This window comes from Bufo bufo, chromosome 6 (genome assembly GCF_905171765.1).
Source record: "Bufo bufo chromosome 6, aBufBuf1.1, whole genome shotgun sequence".
Classification (NCBI taxonomy): Eukaryota; Metazoa; Chordata; class Amphibia; order Anura; family Bufonidae; genus Bufo; species Bufo bufo.
The window spans coordinates 309,066,622-309,081,877 of NC_053394.1; the positions used below are offsets into that span (position 1 = coordinate 309,066,622).

The 15,256-nt window shown below is 41.3% G+C and overlaps 1 protein-coding gene across 2 annotated transcripts in view; it reads right to left on the reverse strand.

The window, feature by feature from the left end:
- RIMS4 (regulating synaptic membrane exocytosis 4) overlaps positions 1-15,256 on the reverse strand; it is a 297,809-nt gene that overhangs the window by 11,082 nt on the left and 271,471 nt on the right. For both annotated transcript variants that reach the window (XM_040436443.1, XM_040436444.1), the window contains 2 exons: positions 5,575-5,687; positions 5,095-5,196 (listed from right to left, as the gene is read on the reverse strand). In XM_040436443.1, coding sequence (XP_040292377.1) covers positions 5,095-5,196; positions 5,575-5,687 — 215 coding nt within the window. The remainder of the gene's footprint in view (positions 1-5,094; positions 5,197-5,574; positions 5,688-15,256) is intronic.

Below are 15,256 nucleotides of genomic sequence, written 5' to 3' on the forward strand. Positions count from 1 at the left end.
TTTAAAATTTGCCCAAAAATTTAAATTCTGAAATTTCATCTCTATTTGCCAATAACTCTTGTGGAACACCTAAAGGGTTAACGACGTTTGTAAAATCTGATTTGAATACCTTGAGGGGTGTAGTTTCTTAGATGGGGTCATTTTTATGGAGTTTCTACTCTAGGGTTGCATCAGGGGGTCTTCAAATGGGACATGGTGTCCAAAAAACCAGTCCAGCAAAATCTGCCTTCCAAAAACCGTATGGCATTCCTTTCCTTCTGCGCCCTGCCGTGTGCCCGTACAGTAGTTTACGACCACATATGGGGTGTTTCTGTAAACTACAGAATCAGGGCCATAAATATTGAGTTTGGTTTGGCTGTTAACCCTTGCTTTGTAACTGGAAAAAAATGATTAAAATGGAAAATCTGCCCAAAAAGTGAAATTTTGAAATTGTATCTCTATTTTCCATTAATTCTTGTGGAACACCTAAAGAGTTAACAAAGTTTGTAAAATCAGTTTTGAATACCTTGAGGAGTGTAGTTTATAGAATGGGGTCATTTTTGGGTGGTTTCTATTTTGTAAGCCTCGCAAAGTGACTTCAGACCTGAACTGGTCCCTAAAAATTGGGTTTTTGAAAATTTCAGAAAAATTTCAAGATTTGCTTCTAAACTTCTAAGCCTTGTAACATCCCCAAAAAATTAAATATCATTCCCAAAATTATCCAAACATGAAGTAGACATATGGGGAATGTAAAGTAATAACTATTTTTGGAGGTATTACTATGTATTAAAGAAGTAGAGAAATTTTAACTTGGATTTTTTTTATTTCATTTTACCAGTGTCATGAAGTACAATATGTGACGAAATAACAATCTCAGAATGGCCTGGATAAGTCAAAGCGTTTTAAAGTTATCAGCACTTAAAGTGACAATGGTCAGATTTGCAAAAAATGGCCAAGTCCGTAAGGTGAAATAGGGCCGAGTCCTTAAGGGGTTAAAGGTGTTTTTGGTGAGGGTCCCACCTCTGGGACCCTCACTTATTTGGCGGGTCCTATGTCCTGATCCTGTGGGGTTGCCCTTCCCATAGACTTCAACAGGGAGGGTCAAGGGCTGCTTGCTCTGCATGGAAAGAGCAGAGTAAGCAGTGAATTAATAGAAACACATTCAGTAGCATGATAGACTATGCAGTACTTCAGGGATCAGCAACCTCCGGCACTCCAGCTGTTGTGAAACTACAATTCCCAGCATGCTCCATTCATTTCTATGAGAGTTCTGAGAAGAGCAGAGCAAGTATGCATGCTGGGAGTTGTAGTTTCACAACACCTGGAGTGCCGGAGGTTGCCTACCCCTGCAGTACTTCATTTCCCCTTTAGTGGCGCTGTGGGGAAACTGAAAACTTGATACCAGATTCTCCTAGATACCAGATCAGCTTCTCCACAGAAAGCCCTTGTAATAACAACAGACAACCCCTATAATTATAAAGTAAAAATGGGAAAAAATTGGCAAATTCTTCCTTTACTGTGGCTATTCAGTCGTGAAAAATGTTTTTCCTTTTCATTTCTTTTCTAGCCGCTTCAGCTCTGATTTATTAAATATTAAATATTTCCGTTAAAATAATAGCCCTATTTTGCAGGTCTGAATTACATTTAGTTATTTCAAAGAGCTTCCTGAAAACAGCTGCTGCTCTTGTTCAATTTCCAATAATAACACAAAGCCGCAAGCCCGGTAATCTCTAGTGCTACGATTATTTGGCAAATAATGTAATCTTGATGAATAATGTATTTTTCTGTTTAAATTTCGTTTCGAGGCCTAAGAATCCTTCCTAATATATAAAAGCTGAGCGTCTTCCCGCATGTCTTTGAATGGCTAAGATGTTCTTTTATGTCGAGCTCTGATTCCACTGTGATTAGCCGGGATTTTAAAGTGAACTCAAGATTTTGAAAACGTAGACTTTGTATTTTGTACAGTCTTGTGTTTCTAATACAGTTCATTATAAAAATAGAGCATAGAAAAATGCAGGAAGCTGAACCATCTCTAAAGACAAGAATAGCGGTCGTGTGGTCAACTAGTGGCAGAAGACCTTGAATCTAAAGACAAAGCTGCATAAATATTTCCTCACAAATGTTCACATGGTGTCATTAGAGAATACCCATGTATGATGTCCGACTTCTAATCATTTTGGTCAAAGTAACAATGGCATCAAAATGGTTCCCTGTTGTGATGAAGATCTCCGACCAAATATACATTTGAACGTCAAGTGAACCAACAGTTGTCCCATATATCCATACATGTCTCTATTTTGTTTCCCCAAGATACTGGCTGTATTATAGGGGCTATAAGAGATTGCAGGACTCTTGAAAGGTAGTCTGTGAGTTATATGTGAATATCCATGGATAGCAGCTTCTACTACTAGACTCCTTAACACAGCTTGTGTACCTAAGACATGTCATCTCTACTGCTGGCATTTTGCTGCAGTTCTCGTACAACAATTGGAGGCCATATCATTTCTTCAGTTGATTAAGACCCTGGCAGACACACATAATAAAACAGTAAGATATTGCTGCAGTGGCTTTCAATGACTGCTGGGCTTTTCTGTGAAAAGGTTATTGTTATACATTGTGTTAAGTCAGCAGTTTCTATATGGTAAGATGTTTCAAGGAAAGTGTAAAGGGTGTATTAGACGGGGAGATTTTCTGCCTGATGGTCGCTAACGAGCGCTTGTTAGCGATCATCTTGCAGTGTAATACTGCCGCCGATTGCACGATGAACGCTCGTTCTTTGCGCTATCCATATTGATGAAAGATCAGGATTTGCTGGCAGCGTGCTGTCTAATTACGATCTGCTGCCGGCAAACCACTGTACGGCATGGGGATGTGCGATCTCTCCTCCCCATATTGCTGAGGAGATTGCTGCATGTAATTGCAGTGGTCTCCTCAGTAAGCAAGCAGGAGATTGATGGGAGGGAACGCTTCCCTGCCAACAATTGTCTGCGTGAACGGGCTTTCTAATAAGGCTGGATACAAATCTAACTGTACTCTGCTGAACGCAGCCATCTCCATCAGTGATCATTCATTACTCAAAGTTTTCTGTGTACTTGCAGGATAACAGGCTTGACTGGATGGACAGATGTATTTTTCAGCCTTATGAACTACAGTGGGATGCGAAAGTTTGGGCAACCTTGTTAATCGTCATGATTTTCCTGTATAAATCGTTGGTTGTTACAATAAAAAATGTCAGTTAAATATATCATATAGGAGACACACACAGTGATATTTGAGAAGTGAAATGAAGTTTATTGGATTTACAGAAAGGGTGCTATAATTGTTTAAACTAAATTAGGCAGGTGCATAAATTTGGGCACCACAAAAAAGAAATGAAATCAATATTTAGTAGATCCTCCTTTTGCAGAAATTACAGCCTCTAAACGCTTCCTGTAGGTTCCAATGAGAGTCTGGATTCTGGTTGAAGGTATTTTGGACCTTTCCTCTTTACAAAACATCTTTAGTTCATTCAGGTTTGATGGCTTCCGAGCATGGACAGCTCTCTTTAAGTCAAACCACAGATTTTCTATTATATTCATGTCTGGGGACTGAGATGGCCATTCCAGAACGTTGTACTTGTTCCTCTGCATAAATGCCTTAGTGGATTTTGAGCAGTGTTTAGGGTCGTTGTCTTGTTGAAATATCCAGCCCCGGCGCAGCTTCAGCTTTGTCACTGATTCCTGGACATTGGTCTCCAGAATCTGCTGATACTGAGTGGAATCCATGCGTCCCTCAACTTTGACAAGATTCCCAGTCCCTGCACTGGCCACACAGCTCCACAGCATGATGGAACCACCACCATATTTTACTGTAGGTAGCAGGTGTTTTCCTTGGAATGCTGTGTTCTTTTTCCTCCATGTATAACGCCCCTTGTTATAGCCAAATAACTCCATTTTAGTTTCATCAGTCCACAGCACCTTATTCCAAAATGAAGCTGGCTTGTCCAAATGTGCTTTAGCCCACCTCAAGCGGCACTTTTTGTGCTGTGGGCGGAGAAAAGGCTTCCTCTGCATCACTCTCGCATACAGCATCTCCTTGTGTAAAGTGCGCCGAATGGTTGAACGATGCACAGTGACTCCATCTGCAGCAAGATGATGTTGTAGGTCTTTGGTGCTGGTCTGTGGGTTGACTCCGACTGTTCTCACCATTCGTCGCTTCTGTCTATCCGAGATTTTTCTTGGTCTGCCACTTCGAGCCTTAACTTGAACTGAGCCTGTGGTCTTCCATTTCCTCAATATGTTCCTAACTGTGGAAACAGAAGCTGAAATCTCTGAGACAGCTTTCTGTATCCTTCCCCTAAACCATGATGGTGAACAATCTTTGTCTTCAGGTCATTTGAGAGTTGTTTTGAGACCCCCATGTTGCTACTCTTCAGAGAAAATTAAAAGAGGAGGGAAACTTACAATTGACCCCCTTAAATACTCTTTCTCATAATTGGATTCACCTGTGAATGTAGGTCAGGGGTCACTGAGCTTACCAACCCAATTTGAGTTCCAATAATTACAATAAAATGACAACAGTGCCAAAATTTATGCACCTGCCTAATTTAGTTTAAACAATTATAGCACACTTTCTGTAAATCCAATAAACTTCATTTCACTTCTCAAATATCACTGTGTGTGTCTCCTATATGATATATTTAACTGACATTTGCCCAAACTTTCGCATCCCACTGTATGTTACTAAAGGACATTATACAAAGGTGGGGTACACCTGGTAAATATCACCTTAAAGGGAGTCTCTCAGCTCCAAAATTGGTTTAACGTAATGCCACCTCTTGTTTGATTGACAGTCCCTGGGATTTCAGACCAGACGCAAAGGTGCAGGGGAAGCCAAGTGCACAGAACAGAGTGGTCCCTACTCCGATGCACCAAAAGCCACATTTATACAGAAATAAATGAAAAGAAGCACTTCATTCAGGATTGGAGGACCAGATTTTCAAAAGGAAAGTATGGTTATGTTTTGGTGACCATACCCTATATGGTGGTTTGCTTAGTTTGAAACTGATTTTGGAGGTGACAAACTAACTCTAAGAATAACAAATGACAAAAGCAAATCACAGGCAGGATTTTATACCTGGTGCTGTTTTGGAACCGGCCTTTGCTGTCAGTCCTCTAGCCTGGATAATTTCCACTTCAAGTTGTCCATTTCTTTCCAGAAGACCAACCTCAACATCCCCTAAGAAAAAGAATGTAACATGTATATACTGTAGGATAATTTAATGTACAGACCACACGGTTTCCTGCATCCATTTAAAGTCCTATCAGTTGTCCAATATTCAAAAGGAGCGCTGCTAGGTACTCTAGAACATTCTGGCACCTGAATGTGATAGAGTCTTCAATCTACTGACATAATTTGGATTATAGATCATGTAGAAAATCAAAGTGCTCTTGGTGAATGATGAGAGTATGATTGAGCTGGAGTTGCTGGGAACTCATTTGCAAACATCTGACAGAAGCACCTAGAACTTCTATCAATCATACCACTCTGGTAGATAGGACATACATGTTATACAAGGTGTGGTCAACAGCAGTTGATCTGGTTACTGTTACTCACCCATGGAAGTAGTTGCTAATGTCTGTCTTCCAACAAACTGTGCTGGGCCCATGCCAGAAAGAAAGTCACTAAACTGTCCATTAGATGCCAGGCACATCCCACTGTAGTTCAAACTGCAGACCATAAGATACAAGACCATCAGTGACAGGACTCATAAACTGCACAATCTGCTATACATTTATTTTCAGTATAGTAAGAAATTGGCTTCAAGGATTGAGGATTTCTGGATACTTCAACAGAAAATAAACTTCTGCCATCTATGGGGTACAGTAGATGCAGTGCATGAACGTTAGATTAGAGAACAAAAATATAAGGTCATCTAGTTACTCATCTCCGTAACCACAACACATTGTAGTGCACTTGTCATTCTAGATATTTAAAATAACCTGCCCTATGTGTGTACAAAAGGAATAACAGTATTTCTGGCCATGATATAACATATACTGGATTCTTCAGCAGTTTTCCCCTTCTGGAAGCTCTATTAATAAATGTCAATTTTCTCTAAACTCAGCTGAAGAGCGAACGGAGACTAGCTGCTATGATATCTTCCATACATTGCACACATAGAGGAGATGAGATCCTGCTCTCCTATCTTACACATACACAGAAGCAGCATGACGAACATTACTGAGCAGTGTAACTCTCTCTCCGTTCTTCCCCTCCCCTACTTCTATGAGCAGCAGCTGTAATCTGATCCATCAGTGAAGCTAAAAATCTACAGTATCTCATCGTGTATAGCTTTCTACCAGTGAATTCAGTGAGCGATCAATGCAGGGAGGCACAGGGGGAGAAGAGAGGTCTGATAAGTGGAGAAAGAAACATTTTCAGAAATAATAAATTGACTGAAAAAATTAACTGAAATTGACTGAAAAATAAAAAATTATGTATATTTTATATTGTAAGGATAGTCACATGACACATTCATTGCAGAAATATTTGCAACTGAAAATCAGTTCTGTACAGTTGTTTTTGAGGCAAGCGTATGGATTTCAGCAGGCCCCATTCAAATTGATGGAACAGTTAGTGGAGCTGTTTTTGGAAGAAAGCAGCCATGTTTTATATTACTGGATAATATTCTCTATATATCGCTACTTACTTATAAAATAATTTTTTGCTGTTTTTTACTATTTGAATATCAATCTAAAAGTCATTAATGCACTTTACATATTTACATACTGTCATGCAGATCCTGGTTTCCAGCTTGCTGGAAGAAGGAAGATTACCAGCCTACATAGTATGCAGGGTTATAAATAAAGATCCATTTGTTTTATATCCTTCTGAATGGTGTTTTCTAAGGGACGGCTCCACCGTGATATTACACATGGGAATCATCATATGTGATATGAAGCTTTTTCATTGCTTCTGTTAACTTACAAGGGAGGGGACATAAAATGTGTCACAGTCAAAGAAGTGTCACAGTTAAAGGAGTCAAATAGTGGCAGACTTGGATTCCTGGGGCCCAAGCCCTACATCACCAAAAAAGTTTAATAGGTTACGAATCAAAGAAATAGAGCCTAGTGGCAAGTGATTGGATCCAACCGCAGCCAATTTTTATTTTATTTTTTAGCCCAATATGGTATCGGAGCCTGGGCTGACTGTAGGATCATCTGGTACTCTGGTAGGTTAGTCTGACCCTGAAGTCACAGTCAGGTATATTAAAGGTCAATATGGAGATCTCCCTATGATCTACACTTAGCTAAAGAATTATTAGGAACACCTGTTCTATTTCTCATTAATGCAATTATCTAGTCAACTAATCACATGGCAGTTGCTTCAATGGATTTAGGGGTGTGGTCCTGGTCAAGACAATCTCCTGAACTCCAAACTGAATGTCAGAATGGGAAAGAAAGGTGATTTAAGCAATTTTGAGCGTGGCATGGTTGTTGGTGCCAGACGGGCCGGTCTGAGTATTTCACAATCTGCTCAGTTACTGGGATTTTCACACACAACCATTTCTAGGGTTTACAAAGAATGGTGTGAAAAGGGAAAAACATCCAGTATGTGGCAGTCCTGTGGGCAAAAATGCCTTGTGGATGCTAGAGGTCAGAGGAGAATGGGCCGACTGATTCAAGCTGATAGAAGAGCAACGTTGACTGAAATAACCACTCGTTACAACCAAGGTATGCAGCAAAGCATTTGTGAAGCCACAACACGCACAACCTTGAGGCGGATAGGCTACAACAGCAGAAGACCGCACCGGGTACCACTCATCTCCACTACAAATAGGAAAAAGAGGCTACAATTTGCACGAGCTCACCAAAATTGGACTGTTGAAGATTGGAAAAATGTTGCCTGGTCTGATGAGTCTCGATTTCTGTTGAGACATTCAAATGGTAGAGTCCGAATTTGGCGTAAACAGAATGAGAACATGTATCCATCCTCTGATGGCTACTTCCAGCAGGATAATGCACCATGTCACAAAGCTCGAATCATTTCAAATTGGTTTCTTGAACATGACAATGAGTTCACTGTACTAAAATGGCCCCCACAGTCACCAGATCTCAACCCAATAGAGCATCTTTGGGATGTGGTGGAACGGGAGCTTCGTGCCCTGGATGTGCATCCCTCAAATCTCCATCAACTGCAAGATGCTATCCTATCAATATGGGCAAACATTTCTAAAGAATGCTATCAGCACCTTGTTGAATCAATGCCACGTAGAATTAAGGCAGTTCTGAAGGCAAAAGGGGGTCCAACACCGTATTAGTATAGTGATCCTAATAATTCTTTAGGTGAGTGTATATATGCGCAGGACTGTGATAATAACAGGGGGATATCCTCTATGTCTCAGGAAAAAAGGTTACCACATCGACGGTAAGAGCAGTGAGACTATGGAACTCCCTGCCTGAGAAGGTGGTGATGGTGAGTTCACTAAAAGAGTTCAATGTATTTCTGGAGTGTAATAATATTACAGGCTATAGCTACTAGAGAGGGGTCGCTGATCCAGGGAGTTATTCTTGATTGAGTAAAATGTGGAAAATTGGTTTCTAAAATTATTAGTTTTTTTTTAATTTTGCTTTCCTCTCAACTTTCATTCTGTCTTTTTGACACTTACAAACTAGGGGGGACATTTATCATTCCCAAGTTGCATATGGTGCATGCCCTTCTTTTGCAAACAGTTAGAAGGTTGGGGAGTAAACCATGCATGGCCTAGCCAACAAGGCACGCTTATTATAGATTATGCCAGGACACTGGAGGAAATTATACCTGCCATGGTGGGTCCCAGTGGTGGGACCTGCACCTATAAGACAATGGGGGCATATCCTAGCGATATGCCCCCATTGTTTATGATGAGACAACCCCTTTAAAGGGATAATTGATTTAAAGTTAGGCTGCTACGTTCACATGGCTATGGCGCTGCCGGGCCTGTGACACCACAGCCATGTGAATGTAGTTGACACTTTAAGTCAATTCTAAAACAGGGATACATCAGAAGGCAAGGTCCACTACCTTGCCTTCTGATGTATCCCTGTTTTAGAATAGTCACTGTGTGACATGCTGAGGTGATATGCTGTACAGCCACATTACAGCAGTGTCACTCACACAGTGACTATTACCCAGTCCCAGTAGAACCCAGCCCCATCCCAGGCCAGCACAATCTGGGGAAACCAGTAGAAACTGGCCACTTTATACACAGACTACTAGCAACTAGGTCCTGGGCCCCTGGCCCTGCCCGCCTACCAGCCTGTAGAAGGAGTGGCTGGCCCTTCCACATCAGTCAGGCCTCCGCTGCGCTGGAGACCTTTAAGCTCATGCTGGTGTCTGTGCTGCTATCTCCCAGTCAGTCCCCATTCCTACCCACCCGGCACCATCGCTCTGTAGAGCTCTGCTGGTCACGCCGCCTCACCTCACTCTCTCCCTGCAGCAGGCACGGGCAGCTTCACCTCCACGACCGGCTTACAACTCTGCCACACACTAACAACGGGAGCTCCCTCTCCTGGCTGCGCCTGCACGCACAAACCCTCTGCCTCCGTCTCCACCACTATGTAAACTTAGCTGGTATTGTATGTAAATCACTCTAGCGCTGCCTGCAGACAGTGCTGAAGCAGCACTTTCATTGTTTACTGAGACTTTGTCTCTCCTGGTGGGCCCCATGGGCCCCCCTGATTTAGGGGCCCGGTCGCAGTTGCGACCGCTGCGACCCCTATAGCTACGCCACTGGTGCCATTGCAGTACCGCAGACCTGGATGTATCAATTGCAATTGCTTATTATGTGTTATTATTATTTATTGTGCTATTCTTTGTTTCTGCTGTGTACTCCAGCAAATGAGGTATGATTTGTATAAACAGGGATAACCACACTGTTCCTCGCCTCTCGGTAGGAGTGGGCTGGTCCTACTTCCTGCCAAGATGGAGAGTTTCTGAAAGAGAGTGAAGAGGAAGGAAGCAAATCACTGAGCTTCTTCAAGTCAAGAAGACTGCTTCCAAAAAGCATTAGTTTGCTTAGACAGCATAATGATCAGCAAAATCACAGCTTTATAGACCCTGCTGCAGGTGAGGGACTATGGTTCAGACCCATCACCTAGATAACATCCAGGCCAGATCCACTCAAAGTCTGCTTTACACAGTGGACACCTACTGTATATTCACAAATACCTGCTAGTGTGAATATATAGTCATCCAACCAGCCATATACCTCATCACCTGGTGACAGAAACTGCACTTTGTACCTACAACTGCTGGATGTACCATAAGTTATATTCTGCACTAACTAAAGACCGTTATAGTTTTATTTCTGGCCTTCAAACCACCTTTCCACTGCACCGATCCTCAGGGAGCAGCAGACTGAGGTAGTAAACTGTGACACAACATCAGGGCCACTACCACTTCTATCCTCTGCAGCAGCTCCTCAGGGGCTCACTGCACCATATTTATAAAGCCCCCTTTAGTGCCATTTTAGTGGGCACGACTTCAGAATCGACATGCCTTGAATCTGACACATTCTTTATGGAAAAGAGATACTAGCACACTGTTCAAAGTGTGCCTCTAGTTTTACGGAATCTTCCCCAATGTTCCCTATGTACCACAATCGCATTCTGTCTTAGTAAGCATATTAGCATATTTATGGTTCAAAGATCCCAGTCTTTAAGACTTGAAAAAGCCCTAATGATTCTAATTAAGAAAGACCATAAAATGAAGGTAAAAAATAAAACAAAGGTTGAAATAAAACAAAATCGCACTTCCCTATGGTCTGCAATTTAATTTTTATAGAAATACAGAACAAGAAAGTGCTTAATTTGTAACAATTCTGGGGACAGTAAAAATAAAATCAGCTGATTCCATTTGGAGAAAGTTCAGCGGTATAATTTGCTGCACAGCATTTTTTCTGTTTGTAATAGCTTCTATATATTAAATTGACTTAATTTTAGTCTGTTCTGCAAGTGAAAAAGCCACAGCCAGTCGTTGAGTGATTAATTAGCTTCTTTTTGTTAAAAAACTGAAACGAAAATATTTGAAGCTGTATTATACATAACCTATATAAAAAGCCTCCACTTATTGGAATCCTTTGATCAGGACATCAAGCAACGTGGTCTAAATAGTAGCCGATGGGATAAATGAAACCTAGCCATGTGACGATTGAAGGATAAAGGAGCACTGAATCAGATACCTTACATTACCATGGTCCAGGAGGTATGAGAACCTTACTTCTTATACACCATTCAGTCCAACATTAAATCCACCTACCTAACATTAAGGTTTCTCTCATCTCACAATAGCACTGACTTGTTGAAGCATCAACCTCACAAGACCTCTGAAGGTGTCCTGTGTGTCCCGCACAAGTTTGATCAGACTGACAGGTCAAGTGAACACATTGGACTTTATGTTCAGGGTGGCAGGCTACATTATTCTGTAAAATAAAGCAACAGCCATAAGGAAATGCTGATGTCATGAAGGGGTACACTTGGTCTGGACATGTTGAGGTAGGTAGTACATGTCAAAGTAACAACAACATCAAAGGTTTCCCAGGAGAACATTCGCCAAAGTATCACATTGCTTTGGTTGGCTTGTGTTCTTGACATCTCTTCCCCAGGTAAGTAACGCAAACACCTGGCTGTTCATACGATGTGAAAGAAAACATAATTAATTGGACATACCACCTTCAATTGCTTCTTCAATGGTATGGTTCAAATGCCCATGTGCCCATTTTAGAGATTTTTGACAGTGGACAGGGGTCATAAAGGGGGCTCTGACGTGTACAGCAATACAGCAAGCTGTGATGTCCTGTGTGTTGTGGAAACTTTCTATTGTACCCAGCATTCTTTAGGATCCTGGGAAGTTTACTCCCCACACGCATCAGTGAGCCTTGGCCACCAATGGCCCTTTAGTCAGTTCACTGGTTGTCCTTCCTTGGACCACTTTAGGTTGTCACCAACAATGGCATACCAGAAACACTCCACATGACTTGCTGTTGCGGCTCATGTCAGTCATTCAGATCCATCCTTTACTTGTCTATATTTCCGGCATCCTTTACATCAACCATGGCAGACTGATTTTTGTGTCAGTCTCTTCACTAAGACTCAGTACAAGTAACCACCACGCAAATGTTTTTTGTTTTTTTTTAACTGACTGAAATGTCCTATGATATCACTATACCTCACCCTTGAACCAGCAATAAGATCACACTGTATTATAAGACATACATAATATAATCAGCACAGAGAAATGGCTGCACAAAGCTCCATCACAGAGCTATAATACAACTGCTCTTCCTCCCAGCCAGACATCATAAAAGGTGTTAAAACTACATAAACAAATATCTTAATTTTACTTCCTCAAGGTAAAAAAAAAGTACAGGTTGAAGTCGATGCCAATTTTTTAAATACCGAGTCGTTTTTAGGTTCTATATACTGGGCAGATAAATTTTTTGTACCAATTTTTAAAGTAGTCAAAGCTGTTTTTCTGATACAAAGCTCCAAATCATCTGCCCAGATAGAGAGTTAAATGACAAAATTCTGACTTCCTGCAGAGACCACGAGGAGCCTACTGCAACCCGTATTATTAGTGAGTTCAATGTATGGACATTAAAGGGAACCTGTCACCGGGATTTTGTGTATAGAGCTGAGGACATGGGTGGCTAGATGGTTGCTAACACATCCGTAATACCCAGTCCCCATAGCTCTGTGTGCTTTTATTGTGTAAAAAAAACGATTTGATACATATGCAAATTAACCTGAGTTGAGTCCTTTCCCTGACTCATCTCACGTACAGGTTAATTTGCATATGTATCAAATCGTTTTTATTTTTACACAATAAAAGCACACAGAGCTATGGGGACTGGGTATTGCGGATGTGCTAGCGGCCATCTAGCAACCCATGTCCTCAGCTCTATACCCAAAATCCCGGTGACAGGTTCCCTTTAAGCAGTAAGCTCCTAATCTCGCCCTAGTGGTGACATAACTTTATTTTTGCAGGATATTCGAAGATTTGTAATAGAGATCCAACTGCTATAAAAATATATGAAGAAGTGAAACAGCAATGTTTAAAAATGCGTAAGGATGGACATTGAGTTTAATCATTTCTTTTGGTACATAGAACACTTTATATAGCCTCAAATTACAACTCGAACGCGTACCTTGCATTTCTGTCTTGGCACCTAATTAACCTAAGCTAGTGAAATACTATCTACTTGAAGATATAAAAATGAGATTCCTTAATGGTTAATACCTTTAATGGCTGAAAAGATGATGACAAAATTGCAAGTTTTTGAGACTACTCATGTCCATCCATCAAGGAATGTTAGAACACAGTATCTGAAGATTCATGTATTTGTACAACACAGAACATAGGAATAGTAAGGTAGTTGAGACAAGTGATGTAAAGCAGATTGGTATGAGTAGAGGAGTAAACAGTTGTAGCAGATAAGGAGTGTGAAAGTTTTATTTGCCCTTGATATATCGACATAATTTATTCCTGGATTGTAATTACATTCAACCACACAGTCAATCTTCCTACCGTATGTACACATTGCAGTATGGATATACGTAGCCATAGGAGCAGGACAGAATAGTTCTTCCCAGAGCTGTGTAATAACCACACACATCGTCCATCTAACACATACCGTACATCACCAATATTGACTAGTGGGTTTAAAAATTTGAAAAGGCGAATGAGTCACACAGGCTACATGGTTCATAGATTGTAAATTTGAGTTCTGAGAATATGGCCAACGCTGATACATGATGGTGAACAGACATATAGAAAGCAATAAAAATCCATTGTGAAAAGTACACAGGAAAGGTGCCCCGTTAAATTCTGTTAGTTTAGGCTACTTTCACACTTGCGTTTTTGCTGGATCCGGCAGGGATCAGCAAAAACTCCTCCGTTACTTATAATACAACCATCAGCGTCCGGGTATGAGCGGATCCGGTTGCATTATCTTTAACATAGCAAGGACAGATCCGTCATGAACACCATTGAAAGACGTTTTCTATTGTGTCCGAGAAAACGGATCTGTCCCCGTTGACTTGCATTGAGGGTCATGCCAGAGCTTTCTGCAGTTTGCTTTCCGGTATGGGAACGCAACCAAACGGAACGGAATGCATTTTGGAGCATATTGTTCTGTTCAGTGTTTTGCCCCCATTGACAATGAATGGGGACAAAACTCAAGCTTTTTTCTCCATTATTGAGATCCTATGACGGATCTCAATACTGGAAAAGAGAAATGCTAGTGTGAAAGTAGCCTTTTATGCGTAATATGCAACGTGAGCAGGTACACCTTTTACATGGGTCGAATATTGACCTGGAAGGAATCAATCGCAATCAGTGGCCAAAGTAAAAGGCCCAATGATAAGCAGACAAATGAGCAAATGTTGGATTATCGGCTGATCAGAACTTTTGGCATAAAAATAATCTTTTGTTGGCAGCAAATCTCCTCACGTCAACAGGGGATGTGCACCGTACCTTTGGTTCAAAGTGGCAAGTCCAAGTGAATACTGGCAATTAGCAGTAACCACAGTGCAGTACCTGCAGCTCACGTGGCACATTTAACAGCACCCATAACGGGTGGCTACTAACATGCTATATCGTCGATCGGTGCTCATTAACAGGCAGAAATCTGCCCATGTAAGAGGGAGTCAATTAGATGGTCAAAGTGGTGTTTACTTTGGTAAAATGTGAGTTTCTCTTTGTAACAATTTATCAGGTAGTCCTTCAGATTCTTAAATATATTTATGTGTGGTTTCCTGGACAGCAACTGAATATGTTCATCCTGTTGCTTAACAACATGTTCAGAAAGAACTGGGTGACAACACTGGATCACCTAACAATCTCTGTAGCACTAGAAGCCAATCAGCAGTTCCACATCCAGCATTTCTACAGAAAAGATGGCCACAAGCTGCCCTTGTGATGGACAGTAGGCACAATGGATGACTAGTACTTGTATTTTCAATGTTGGTACCACAGGACCTCCTACTTTATTCTCCGTTTGTATCTTCTTCACACAATCTTCTATGAGATTTCTCACATGCCTCTCCCCTACTGACTACCCCAGCACACAGGACTCTCCCCCAACAACCAAACTTTCAAAAGTAACCAGAAAACCTACCTCTTCAGGAAAGCCCACCAGCTGCAATAAGTATGCTGCCACCGCACAGCTAGATAAGCAGTTTTTCCCCTCACCTACTATGTCCTTTCCCTCGTAGATTGGAAGCGGTCAGGGTCCTCTCTCCCTCTGTACCACTCT